Source organism: Mytilus californianus, unplaced genomic scaffold (assembly GCF_021869535.1).
Source record: "Mytilus californianus isolate M0D057914Y unplaced genomic scaffold, xbMytCali1.0.p SCAF_5, whole genome shotgun sequence".
In the NCBI taxonomy this organism is placed as follows: Eukaryota; Metazoa; Mollusca; class Bivalvia; order Mytilida; family Mytilidae; genus Mytilus; species Mytilus californianus.
Window position 1 is genome coordinate 76,439,088 of NW_026262701.1, and position 14,512 is coordinate 76,453,599.

Sequence of the window (14,512 nt, forward strand, 5' to 3'; positions counted from 1 at the left end):
TCAGTCGGTCCTTCTAATACCTGCGTCTCACGATCCATTGGCGGAAGATGAAAATCGGGAATAATTTTAAAAAAAAATAACGGTAAATCCTTGACACTCTGGTCTGTTTTTTTCATAGCTAAGTTCTTTTTTCTCTTGGTTAGTTTGAAGCATATCGTAGTTATATAAATCTAGGTAATAATTAAGGTGTTTGAAAGTGTTTATTATCCTTAAATTATTGAAATTGTCAATCTACAATTTTGAAAAAAAAAAAGTTACCAACATCCGAAAATAAAGTTACGGACAGTCTGATTAGTTTTGACTAATAAGTTACGGACATCTTATGCATTTTTAAAAGTTGGCCTTGTGCTAAAGTGAATTCAAATTTAACAAATGTATGATGATGGTAAGTGATTTCTGTATTCAATAATCCTATCAATATTTACATTGAGCATGAAAAACGTAGCAAAAAGTAGATTTTGTATCAATTATATATCAACTGGTTGAGAGTCCGCCATCTTGGGCTGTGGGTAACTTAAGTTACCCACAGCCGTTTAAGCACGTCTTGGGATTAAATTTATGTCTTGGATTGCTAAGGTGTGATATTGAAAAAGCCATATGATGTTCTTTATATGTGGCTATTCATAATACCTTACATTACCATTTACATCCTCTTTGAATTTAAATGAAAATTTCTCTGATAATATCATTTTCTGGGAGAAATATGATTTAAAAAAGATTAGGAAAGGAAGAAAATCCTTATTTTTAAAAAGGGACATGGGATTAGGATGTTAATGAAATATCAGATAATTTCTGTTACCTGATGGAAAACAAAGAAAACACATTTAGCATATAGCAAATAGAGTGACCTCTATAGGTTTAGATATGGATAGAAATTACAGAATATAGAAACTATTTACCACTGGACGTTAAGCAACCAACAATCAGAATATAGAACTTGTTAATCATGTAAAGAAAAATGAATTAGAACACCAACAAATCTTTCTTGACACATCTTTCTTTGAATATTTTTATATAACACTAATTTCAGCAGAATTTTTTTTTTTTTTTAAAGGAACAAACAATTTGAAAAAAGCATGACTGTTTTCACTTATTTTTGCAGGTACATTTATTCCATAAGAACATCAATGGTAGTTCTATAGACAGCTCTTACATCAACAGGATACCAGTACAGGCATTTCAACATGGATCTGAAGCTATCAGTTATACACTTGTTTTCTTTGATGGTAATAATTAGTTGGTCAGGAATTTTATCACAAAAATGTAAGTGAGACAAACTTTCTGTGAATGTTTTATGTTTTAGTTTTTTTTTAGGTGAGATCTATATCCAATTTTCATGCAAACAGACAAACGTAAAAAAAAATATGATTGGTTTTGTGTCAAATTATAATTTGTATTGTAACATATGACTATCTTGGTTCTAAATTTAGATTTTGTGTTGCATTTAAATGATATCGTTTCCAGGTGTTTCATTATATGAATGTTCGGATTGGGTTATTATTTTTATTTAATTTTAGTATTACAGAAATATCGGAGAAAAATCAGACATCAGTTTTTAATAACTGAACAAACATACTAAATGATTTACAGAAATCTATATACTTTGTTATATTGCAAGGGATGAGGCTCCTAGGGGTTAACTTTTCGACAGAATATGTTTCTGTTTGTAGTATTTAAGTTCTTTTAAATTAAGTATGGCCCCTCTTTGTAGCCTACTGTTGTTTGTTTACTACTTATGTAAACTATGCAAGTTATCATGGATCAAGTACAAGTGTTAATGTTGTAAAAATATCTATCATCTTAAAAACAAGAAACTCAGCATCTGTTCTGAGGTAACTCTAAGGTAGATACTAATATATGAGAGGATGGATAAGGGGGCAATAGGAATTTTATTTAGTTTTCCTATTGGTGTATATAAAGATTGTACATAGTTATGATAGTAATCATATACTTTGGGATTTTTGTCGGGATGACTTTTAGAAAATATTATTAAAAAATTATAAGAACAATCAAAGCTATGTCATGACCAATTTTGAGGACAACATTGTGCGACAAAAAACACAAGAAACTATTGTGTAAGAAAAGTTTTATAGGAATAAGGAAATAAGTACTTTTTCAGAAAAAAATCTTATAGGGGAAAAACAAATGATGTATTCTATAAACTCTACTATTTATACTTTAGAGTCAGACAAACAGGTCATGCATGCACTTTCTATTTCTGTGGGTCAAGATATGCTTTAAATGTAAGTTAGAATGACTAAGAATGAGAAATTCTATATGCATATTAATTTGGAGTTAAAATTAGGTGTCAAGCTAATTGGTCACTTAAACGTATTTCCATGAAAATTGATATGATCCTACATTTTTTAGCATAAGAAAAATAAAACTTCATTGTTCATATGTCAATCAGAAATAAAGTTAGGAAAAAGTATAACATAATTCCTGTCTTATCCAAAACATAGCCTAGCTGACAAGATTTAGATAGTCTATACACATTTTAAGTAGGTTTTCAGACAGAAATCTGTTTTTAGTGGTTGAAATGATCCCTGAATGTTTCGAAAAAAAAAAAAACCACACTTTGTTGTTTCCATGCAATTATGACTTGAGAACTCTTCAACCAATGCTTTCAAATGTTTTAAATATGTTTTTCCTTATGATAAAATAAGGGTCAAGTACTATATTGACAATTTATGCTTTTATTTATATATATTATATTCTTGATTGATAGTGAAATGGCACTTTTCCGAATGTGAACTACCGAATTATACTCATTACCGGGTCTGTATTAACATGAGGAACACAACGGTTGCCACATGTGGAGTAGGATCTGCTCACCCTTCCGGAGCACATGAAATCACCACTAGATTTTGGTGGGTTTCCTGTTGCTCAGTCTTTAGTTTTCTATGTTGTGTTTTGTGTACTGTTGTTTGTCTGTTGATATTTTTCTTTTTTAACCATGGCGTTGTCAGTTTATATTCGACTTATGCGGTTGAATGCCCCTCTGGTATCACTCGCCTCTCTGTTATTTCCTTTTGATGCAATAACGTCTAAACCATCTAACCAATGATTTTTAAATTCAATTAGGTGTTTTTCATTTCAAAATAGAGATAAAGATGGATACTGATGATTTTCACTTTTGCCAATCTGAGGTAATGGTCCTAGATTGATTGGAAAATAACATTTGTATGTCCATTTTATGCGAAAACTTGAGAATGCTTGATCCAGTGCTTTTCAAATCTTATATGGTGTTTCTCATGACAAAATGAGGTGGCAGTTACAAAATGAATGTAAGAATAACCGGGTTTTCTGTTTAAACAGCCTATAATGTTGATGAGACCTGATTTATAAACTTATGTGTTAAGTTTGAAAAATACTTCAATGACTTTAGTTCCTTTCAGTTTAATTTGATAATAGCTCAGAGAAAATAGACATTTTAACTTCAAAAGTGGTTTTCCTTTGTTTTTCGTTATTGTATTTCCTGACCATTAATATGTTTTACCCTTTGGGAATCCTCTTTTATTAGTTATAAAAGCACTGAAAGTTTTTTGATGAAGTGTCATACAATTTACATGTATGTAGATCTGTTGCTAGACTCTGTTGACTAAAAATAAATGATATATTCTAGATACAATCAGTCTGAACAAAAATGTGTGAAGATTCTTTTTTCTATTAGAATGTCCATCATCCCACAATTCAAGAGCTAAATTGATGTACACATCCCACAATTCAAGAGCTAAATTGATGTACACTATAAAAAAATTAACAAATTTCTGATGTAATTACCTAAAATAATGAGGATATGAAGAACCAAACATGTCAAGTAAAAAAGTAAACACTTGATTTTATATAGCCTTGAATGGTTGTCTCTAGCCAATCTAGAATAAACAAACACACAGCAATACGCACAGTTTAAAAGAAGTCCGAGTCCGATGTCAGGAAAGGTTACAGAAGTAAAAAGCAAAATGACAATGATACATAAATTAACAAAGGACTACTAGCAGTTACTGACATACCAACTCCACACCTCAATTAAACCTATTGAAAAATTATGTCTTCATCATAAGAAAATCATGCACAATCCCTCCCGTTAGCCGTTTAGTATCATACCATCATAAAATATATGAGAAGAACATAACCTGTATCATGCCAACAGCTGGTTTTAGAATAAATGTGTTTATTTCCGATGCAAAGACCCTATGAGTGAATCAATATCAATCTAAAAAAAAAAAAAAAAAATGCCATCTTTAATGATCTGACAACAGTATCGTAACTATATCCCTTCTGAATAAGTCTGTTTAAAGTTTGACTAGCTTTTGAGGTGAAATACGATAGTTATGTGCTTTGTATAGAGTATTATGGAGTATAGATAGTTTGACTGAAAGGGTCTGATAAATTTGTTCTTTGTGTAGTCCTCATTTTTGGTATACATGCATATTTTTAAATGCCAACAGTAACAACTTGTAAGCTTTAAATATGTTTTAATGAATTTATTGCAATCGTTCATCATCAATTTCTTCGTCTGTTGAAACCTTTTAGATTTTCCTCAACACCGTGTTGTTTTTACAAAGGGAAGTAACACCACAACTAACAGTGTATTGAAATAAACCACGCCTACTAACCCCATATGAAATATACACGGTCTGGACGAGGTTGCTTTTTACCAATCATAATCCTTTAAATAAAGTATTATTTATCCAAATATTCACCCTCATTTGGATGCAAATTGAATTTCCATGGAAACCAAATTGATGACATTTCATTTTCTAAATCGAGAACAATCGAGAACAATATTATAATTAAACTATATAATACCTGTTATTAAATACTTTAAGCAGTTTGATGTAGGGTGATACTGATCTGTGAAATGACAACTGTTTTCTGCAGTTTTAAGTAGACTATATATCTATGTTTTATAAAATTGGTTAATAACAAAATTGATTTATAAAAGCCTGTTTTCAAAAGATAAGTCAAAATTTACAGTATATATTGGAAAACTTAGGTTGGAAACTGCACGTTAGAGAACACTATACAATTTATATTTGCAATCTTTATTTTTTAAGATTTGTTTGTTTTAACTTAGGTATTGTGATTAAAGGGTAAACACACCTTTTGAACTACAACATGCATAGTGTACCAATTTGAATTGATTGTGTGCTTTTGTATAAATTGTCATAGAAAAAAATATTTTTTTATAAACATTTACAGATGAAAAGCGTGAACAAGAAAATAATTGTATGATCTGTGTGCAGCAGATTTTATGTAGGCTGTTATATGTCTATTTGTTATAGCTTTTACTGTTTTCATTTGATATTTTGATCTTCTTTTTTGAGAAAAATGAACACAGGACTGATGGAAATAGGTATTCGAACAACATTTGTTGTAACTTGTGTAAAATGTCTCAAAAGAAAGATTTCATTTTGTCAATTGATCATTAAAATCAAACTTTAACAATATTTACATCTAGAAGCTTTTGATAAACAGAAGGCAAGCTTGGTACACAATTATCCTTGTCATTTCTACACATGTGGATCGATGTTTGCCTTTCCTACACAAGGGGGTGTTTGTCATTTCTACACATAGGGATGTTTGCAATTTCTACACATAGGGATGTGTGCCGTTTCTACATATTGGGATGTTTGCCATCTCTACATATTTGGATGTTTTCCATTTCTTCACATTGGGATGTTAAATTGCCATTTCTACATATGGGAAACGCCTCGGTGGTCTCATGGTAGCGTTTTTTGCTTCGAGTGCAGGAGGTCGTCAGTTCGAAACCCGATCGGGTCAAAGCAAAGACTTTAATATTAGTATTTGCTGCTTCTCCGCTAAGCACGCGTCATAAAGAAGTAAGAGTAAAGACTGGTCGGATCAGAGTCCAGATAATGGGGCCAGGTAACGTGACATGTCTTCCTGCGGACTGTTACTTTGTGAACTAGAACGTTAATAACCCGGCTCAGCGTGTCGGTCTAGTAAAAAGCAGAATTAATTTTCATATTGTATTAACATGTTCTCGTCCTGAATACGCATATTAATTTGTCGCTTGGGTAACCTCCATCATCACCATCATCATCACCATCTACACATGGGAATGTTTGCCATTTATGCACATGGACAAGGGGCAATGTAGGCTAATAATGTTCAGGGTAAGGGACAATGTAGGCATATAGATGTTCAGGGCAATGTAGGCTAATAATGTTAAGGGCAAGGAACAATGTAGACATATAGATGTTCAGGGCAATATAAGCTTATAATGTTCAGGGCAAGGGACAATGTAGGCTAATAATGTTCAGGGCAAGGGTAATGTAGGCATAAATATGTTCAGGGCAAGGGGCAATGTAAGCATATAGATGTTCAGGGCAAGGGGCAATGTAGGCATATAGATGTTCAGGGCAAGGGGCAATGTAGGAATATAGATGTTCAGGGCAAGGGAAAATGTAGGCATATAGATGTTCAGGGCAATGGACAATGTATACATATAGATGTCCAGGGCAAGGGGCAATGAAGCATATAGATGTTCAGGGCAGGGGAGATGTAGGTATTTATATGTCCAAGGCAAGGGGCAATATAGATTAATAATGTTCAGGGCAAGAGGCAATGTATGCATATAGATATTCAGAGCAAGGGGATTGTAGGCATATAGATGTTCAGGGCAAGGGGCAATGTAGGCAAACATTGTTTAGGGCATGGGGCAATGTAGGCATATAGATGTTCAGGGCAAGGGACAACGTAGGCATATATATGTTCAGGGCAAGGAGCAATGTTTGCATATAGATGTTCAGGGCAAGGGGAGATGTAGGCTTATAGATGTTAAGGGCAAGGGGCAATATAGGCTAATAATGTTTAGGACAAAAGGCAATATAGGCATATAGATGTTCAGGGCAAAGGGCAATGTAGGTTAATAATGTTCAGGCGAGGAGAGATGTAGGCATATAGATAATCAGGGTAAAGGGCAATGAAGGCATATAGATGCTTTTCAGCATGTAATATTTTGTTACAAATCCAGAAATGCTATATCTTTTAGGCATTATTTTTATTCAAGCTAAATGTTGATTATTTAGAGATCTATAAGAAATGTTTTGTAAGATATTATAATGTATAATATATAGTGCTTGTTAAGGTAATAAGTAAACATCCACATAACTGAGTGCAGTACACTAGAAGTTTTGTGGATAAGTATAAATAAATATATGTACTTTGGTTCTCAGTGGAAAGCACTAGAGATAAGATTATTTATTTACTATTGTCCTACTGTATCTCATTTTTAAATAAACACTGTTTAATATTGTTGCCTATGTACTTGATATTTGTTTGTAAACTACAAAATCTGAACAGTACTTTTTATAAGTGCCAGTTTTTGCATCATATTGAAGCTATTATAAAAAAATGTGTTCCTTAATTGTAAGATTTTTTAGATTTTTCTCAGTGCCCCCTGCACCACAAGAGGTTGTTGTTAGTAGAAGCAGTTGGAAGACCATCCGGATCGCATGGAATGAACCAACATCCCTGTTTCTGGCTATCGGATCTTTTACAGCCCGTTTGACGTAGAAAATTTGGACAGCTGGCAGTCTATTGACATTAGTCCTTACAGAGTTGCAGAAATTACAGGATTGGAAAAACTGACATATGGCATCAGAGTGGCAGCAAAATCATTAGATGGAAGGTTTGGGAATGCTTCTGCTGCTGTTGTGGCAATTGTACCTACATGTAAGTTAAAAAGTGGTTGTACTTGCAAAATAAAAAAAAAAAAGAGATGAGTTTTAGCTGAAAGTTGACATTTAAATTATCTCAATAAAAGCAATACAAAATGTTTGATGCAACTTGTGGTTTAGATGGCACAGTAGATGGCACAGCTGAAAGTAGTGGACAAGATTTTAGTCCGTTTTAAAATTGAAAAAAATAAGTCCTATTGTGCATTTTTTCTTTTGATTATCTGAATTCAGTCGAATGGGGTCGGGTATTCTACCAAGAAAAAAACTTCTGACACATAAGAACTCACATTTTCAACCGGATTTTCGAAATTGGTTATTGAATTTGGGATATATGGCGGGCGGTCGGGCGGCTGCCAACCAGTATCCGTTTATAAACATGAAAACGCTTTGACTAAATCTTTTCAAGTTTAGATATGTTGTGTTCTGGTATTTCTTTTATCTTTTTTTCCTTTTTATGTTTTTACTCTTTGCTTTTCCCCATTAAAACAGAAATGTTTAAACAAGGGAAGAATTGATAATACAGAATAATACAGATTATTTAATTGATTTATGCGGAATATCGTTGTTAGAAGTAATCGAAATTTCTGATTAAACAATTTCAAGGTAAAACATATACTCTTTGAATTAAGAAAAAAAAGATGAAATTTTAAATGCCGCCTTATCCTTTAAAATAATTACATGTTTTATAAGATGAACGTATTTAGATGTTTATACAATCTATAATAGCTTACAATACCACTCTGACATATAACTTTAAACATAATCGATACATAAACCTTAAATGGAAACAATAAAGAACCAACACGTGCTCAGAACAGAACAGAGGAACACAAAACATTTGAAAAAACAACAGTAAACAATCAACACTTGCTCAGACCAAAACAGAACAAGAAAAAACGGCAAACAAAAACAATTGTTCAGACCACAACATAACAATAAAACATTAAACAAACAACGCATGCTAAAAAAAAACCAATAAAAAACATTTAAAACATCAGTAAACAGACAACACTTTGTTTAAACCAGAAAAAAACCTAATAAAAACAAATACAGACAAAATGGTAATCATACATTACTTTACTCAAAATAGAACGACACTTGCTCACTACGAAACAAAACAGTTAACACTCAGGACTTGGCCAGACCAACAAGAATAGTAAAAAAAACGCCAAAGAACAGTAAACAAATAACAGTCGATTTTTAAATATTATGCTGTATGATCTATATATCTGGTGTCAATTTTTCACAACCTGTAATTTTCATTTTTTTTTTTAGAAAAAAAGTTTATTACAACTACATTTTGACAACATAAAAGAACATCTTATGTAAATACCCCATAAGAAACAAAAACAACGGTACACACAAAAACAACACATGCTCAGACTAAAACATATTAAAAAAAAAAAAAAAGGCAAAAAGTAATCAAACTATACTTTCATATACAACAGTCAACATGAAGTGTACACCTTTCATTGAACACAAATAGATACTCAAACAGCACTTGCCCAGATCATTGGTACACACATTACATACAACATGTAGTGTCAACCTTTCATAGAACACAATACATACTCAAACAGCACTTGCTCAGATCCTTGGTAAACAAATAGTATACAACGTGTAGTGTCAACCTTTAGTAGAACATCATAGATACGCAAACAGCACTTGCTCAGATCATTGGTACACAAACAATATATTACATATACTATCAGCCTTTCATAGAACACAACAGATACACAAACAGCACTTGCTTAGATCATTGGTACACAAACAACATATACAATATAGTGTTAACCTTTCATAGAACACAATAGATACATAAACAGCACTCACTCAGATCATTGGTACACACATAACATACAATGTGCAATGTCAACCTTTCATAAAACACAACAGATGCTCAAGCAGCACTTGCTCAATTCATTGGTAAACAAATAATATACAACGTGTAGTGTCAACCTTTCATATAACACAATAGATAGACAAACAGCACTTGCCAAGATCATTGATACACACATTACATACAACATGTAGTGTCCACCTTTCATAGAACACAATAGATACTTAAACAGCACTTGCTCAGATTCTTGGTACACAAATAATATACAACGTGTAGTGTCAACCTTTAGTAGAACATAATAGATACGCAAACAGCACTTGCTCAGATCATTGGTACACAAACAATGTATTACATATACTGTCAGCCTTTCATAGAACACAACAGATACACAATCAGCACTTGCTCAGATCATTGGTACACAAACAACATATACAATTTAGTGTCAACCTTTCATATAACACAACAGATACATAAACAGCACTCACTCAGATCATTAGTACACAGATAACATACAATGTGCAATGTCAATCTTTCATAGAACACAACAGATGCTCAAGCAGCACTTGCTCAATTCATTGGTAAACAAATAACATACAACATGTAGTGTCAATCTTTCGTAGAACACAATAGATACACAAACAGCACTTGTTCAGATTATCGGCACACAAATAATATAGAACCTGTAGTGTCAACCTTTCATAGAACACAATAGATACTCAAACAGCACTTGTTCAGATCATCGGCTCACAAAAAATATACAACCTGTAGTGTCAACCTTCATAGAACACAATAGAAACACAAACAGCACTTGCCAAGATCATTAGTCCACAAATAATATACAAAGTGTAGTTTCAACCTTTCGTAGAACACAATAGATACACAAACAGCACTTGATCAGATCATTGGTACACACACACTATAAAACGTGTAGTGTCAACCTTTTATAAAACACAAAAGATACACAAACAGCACTTGCTCAGATCATTAGTACACAAATAATATACAACGTGTAGTGTCAACCTTTCATTTAACATAATAGATACATAAACAGCACTTGCCAAGATCATTGGTACACACATTACATACAACATGTAGTGTCAACCTTTCATAGAACACAATAGATACTCAAACAGCACTTGCTCGGATCCTTGGTACACAAATAGTTTACAACGTGTAGTGTCAACCTTTAGTAGAACATAATAGATACGCAAACAGCACTTGCTCAGATCATTGGTACACAAACAATATATTACATATACTGTCAGCCTTTCATAGAACACAACAGATACACAATCAGCACTTGCTCAGATCATGGGTACACAAACAACATATACAATATAGTGTCAACCTTTCATATAACACAATAGATGCATAAACAGCACTCACTCAGATCATTGGTACACAGATAACATACAATGTGCAATGTCAACCTTTCATAGAACACAACAGATGCTCAAGCAGCACTTGCTCAATTTATTGATAAACAAATAACATACAACATGTAGTGTAAATCTTTTGTAGAACACAATAGATACACAAATAGCACTTGTTCAGATCATCGGCACACAAATAATATACAACATTTAGTGTCAATCTTTAATAGAACACAATAGATACTCAAACAGCACTTGTTCAGATCATCGGCACACAAATAATATACAACCTGTAGTGTCAACCTTTCATAGAACACAATAGATACTCAAACAGCACTTGTTCAGATCATCGACACATAAATAATATACAACCTGTAGTGTCAACCTTCATAGAACATAATAGATACATAAACAGCACTTGCCAAGATCATTAGTACACAAATAACATACAAAGTGTAGTTTCAACCTTTCGTAGAACACACTAGATACACAAACAGCACTTGCTCAGATCATTGGTACACACACACTATAAAACGTGTAGTGTCAACCTTTTATAGAACATAAAAGATACACAAACAGCACTTGCTCAGATCATTTTTACACAAATAATATACAACGTGCAGTGTCAGCCTTTCATATAACACAATAGATACTCAAACATCACTTTGTCAACCTTTCATTCCATATTAATCAAATTACAAAGGTTATCTTAACAAAATCTTTATACAAAGCCCTAATTTGTTTTCACTTCCTCAGGGTGGTACCAAACACCTTGATTGGAATTAATTTGGCTCGTTTAAGGATCATAAAATTTTTACAAAATATTAAATTTGACCCTTTGACACATTTTTCTTTAAAAACACAAACCAAGTATTTGAATTTTTTTATGAAATGTACACAAAAAAGAATATATACAAATATATTTGATGTGATAATAATTTTATTCTTCAGATTCATCACCAAGTTGGAAACCCAAATCCAGACCAGCATAGCGTGATTCCATTGTAACCAAGAATGAAGGAAACGACGTTAAATTAACTTGTGGTGTGAATGGCAACCCTAAACCATCCATTATATGGTATAGAGATGGAAGAATGTTTGATGATAAGAAAAGATCAAAGGTACTATTTAGATAAAAACAAATTCAGATGAAACATTTATAATTGCATATTGTTATTCTAAACTGTTTCCCAAAATTGATCGCTTTGAAGATCATACAAAACATTTCATTAAAATCAAATATGTCAATAAAGGTTTTGATTTTGTAAATATTGCCGGTATTTTTAAAGATCATTCTGTTAAAGAACAAATTCCTGGCTATTTTGATAATACTGACCTCCCTCTTATTTGTTATGTTTACAAAAAATTTACCCGAAACTATGTGTTTAATTATAGCAAAGTGTGTAAAGATGTTAATATCAGTGACAATACACATACGTCATGAAATTGCAGTAATTCCGAATACGTTTATTGCCAAACTTCCCATGTTATAACAGGAGACCTTAAGATCGTTCATGACCGAGAGTTGAAATTATTCCTCAGTAAAGGACCTAAATATCATCCCCCGTCAATTATTTATTGGAATGAGTGTCGTAACATCATCCACAACTTACTCCATACTTACTGCTCGAAATGGATAAAACGAGAAAAAGCTGACAAAAAATCCTTAGATTCTTTGTTTAACTCAGTAATGAATATAGTTGATATTCGTATAAAACATTTTAAAGAACATTTTACTTCTAACAAAAACCATAATCGCCCTATTTCTCGTATCAAACATAAGCTAAAAGAACTCGCCAAGGAATTTGTTTTTGTCCCGGCTGATAAGGCTGCTATTAATATCATTATTGTTTGATGTAAATTTTACATTGAGGTTCTGCAAAAGAAACTCACGAATTTACCAACGTTCCAACTGACTCCATTTTCGGAAAATAACATCTGTAACAAAAATAAACTTTTAGCTACTTCTTTACAAGTAGAACCGAATACAATGAAAGTTCAAACTATGTAATGGCTTCCGAAGCTGCACAAAACACCTCATAAATATAGATTTATTTCGTCTTCAAGTCATTTTTCTACTACTAAACTGTCTATTCTACTTACTAGTACACTTGGTACAATCAAAAACATGGTAATACATTGTACGAATAAGGCATTTGAAAATAGTGGAATTAATTACTTTTATATTGTCAAAAAATCGTTGGAAGTACTTGATAAATTGCATGCTTATATTGGTGATTTCGAATCTGTTCAAAGTTTTGATTTTTCTACCCTATATACCACTTTGCCTCATAATCTTATTAAGAAAAAATTCACACACCTATCAATTAAATGGGCATTTAAAAAGTCAGAATGCGAAAATATATATTCAAACTCTTTTATGTTATTTTTAAGTAACAACAAACAAAATAACTATGTCATTTGGACCTGCTTTGATACGATAACTGCCCTTGAGTTTTTACAAGATAACATTTTTGTTCGCTATGGAGATTCCGTATATCGTCAAGTGATCGGAATTCCAATGGGGACTAACTGTGCGCCACTTATTGCAGACCTGTTTCTTTATTGTTATGAGTAACAATTTATGATTAAAATCAGCAAAGACCCATTGAAACAACATTTGATACAAAATTTTAATAACACTTTTAGATATTTGGATGATATATTGGCTCTCAATAATGACGACTTCAGTATGTACACTAAATAGATGTATCCTGCTGAACTGACTTTAAATAAAGCTAATACTGACAATGAACACTGTCCTTTCCTGTATCTTGATATCTATATCTTTAACGGGAAGCTTAATACCAAAATTTGTGATAAAAGAGATGATATTTCATTTCCTATTGGCAATTATCCATGTTTAGATGGTGACGATCCCTTGTCACCATCTTTTGGTGTTTATATACATGTATCTCAACTTGTTCGATTCGATCATGTATGTAACAACGTATTTGATTTTTACGCAAGAAATATCTGTATTACTGAAAAATTATTACACAAGGGTTTTCGTTATCACAAACTAGTCAAAACGTTTACTAAATTTTATCATCGGTACAAGGACAGCATTCGTAAACATAAATAAACATCCAGACATCTTATACGTTCAGGTATTTCACATCCAATCTTTAATACAAAGCACAAAAATGTCGGCATTCACATCAAAAGCTAACCAAACCTTTCAACAGACTTATTCAGAAGGGATATAGTTACGATACTGTTTCAGGTCATTAAGGATTGCATGTTTTGGTATAACTATTGATTCACTCATAGGGTCTTTGCATCGGAAGTAAACACATTTATTCTAAAACCAGTTGTTGGTATGATACGGGTTATTTTCTTCTCATAAATTTTAGGAAAGTATGATACTAAACGGCTAACGGGAGGGATTGTGCTTGATTTTGATGAAGACAAAACCTTTCATTCAGTTTATTTGATTCCTGAAGCTGGCATGTTAGTAACTGCTACATGTAGTAGTCCTTTGTTTATTTATGTATCATTTTTATTTTGCTTAGTTTAAATAATTTCTGTTGTTATCTATTCTGAAATCGAACTCGGACTTCTTTTAAAAGTGAGTTTTACTGTACGCA

The 14,512-nt window shown here is 32.4% G+C and overlaps 1 protein-coding gene across 1 annotated transcript in view; it reads left to right on the forward strand.

Moving 5' to 3' along the window:
• Positions 1 to 379: 379 nt before the first annotated feature.
• The window catches only part of LOC127702764 (fibroblast growth factor receptor-like), a 29,893-nt gene continuing 15,760 nt past the window's right edge, over positions 380 to 14,512 (forward strand). The window contains 3 exon segments of the mRNA XM_052207068.1: positions 380 to 385; positions 1,103 to 1,226; positions 11,874 to 12,043. Coding sequence (XP_052063028.1) covers positions 380 to 385; positions 1,103 to 1,226; positions 11,874 to 12,043 — 300 coding nt within the window.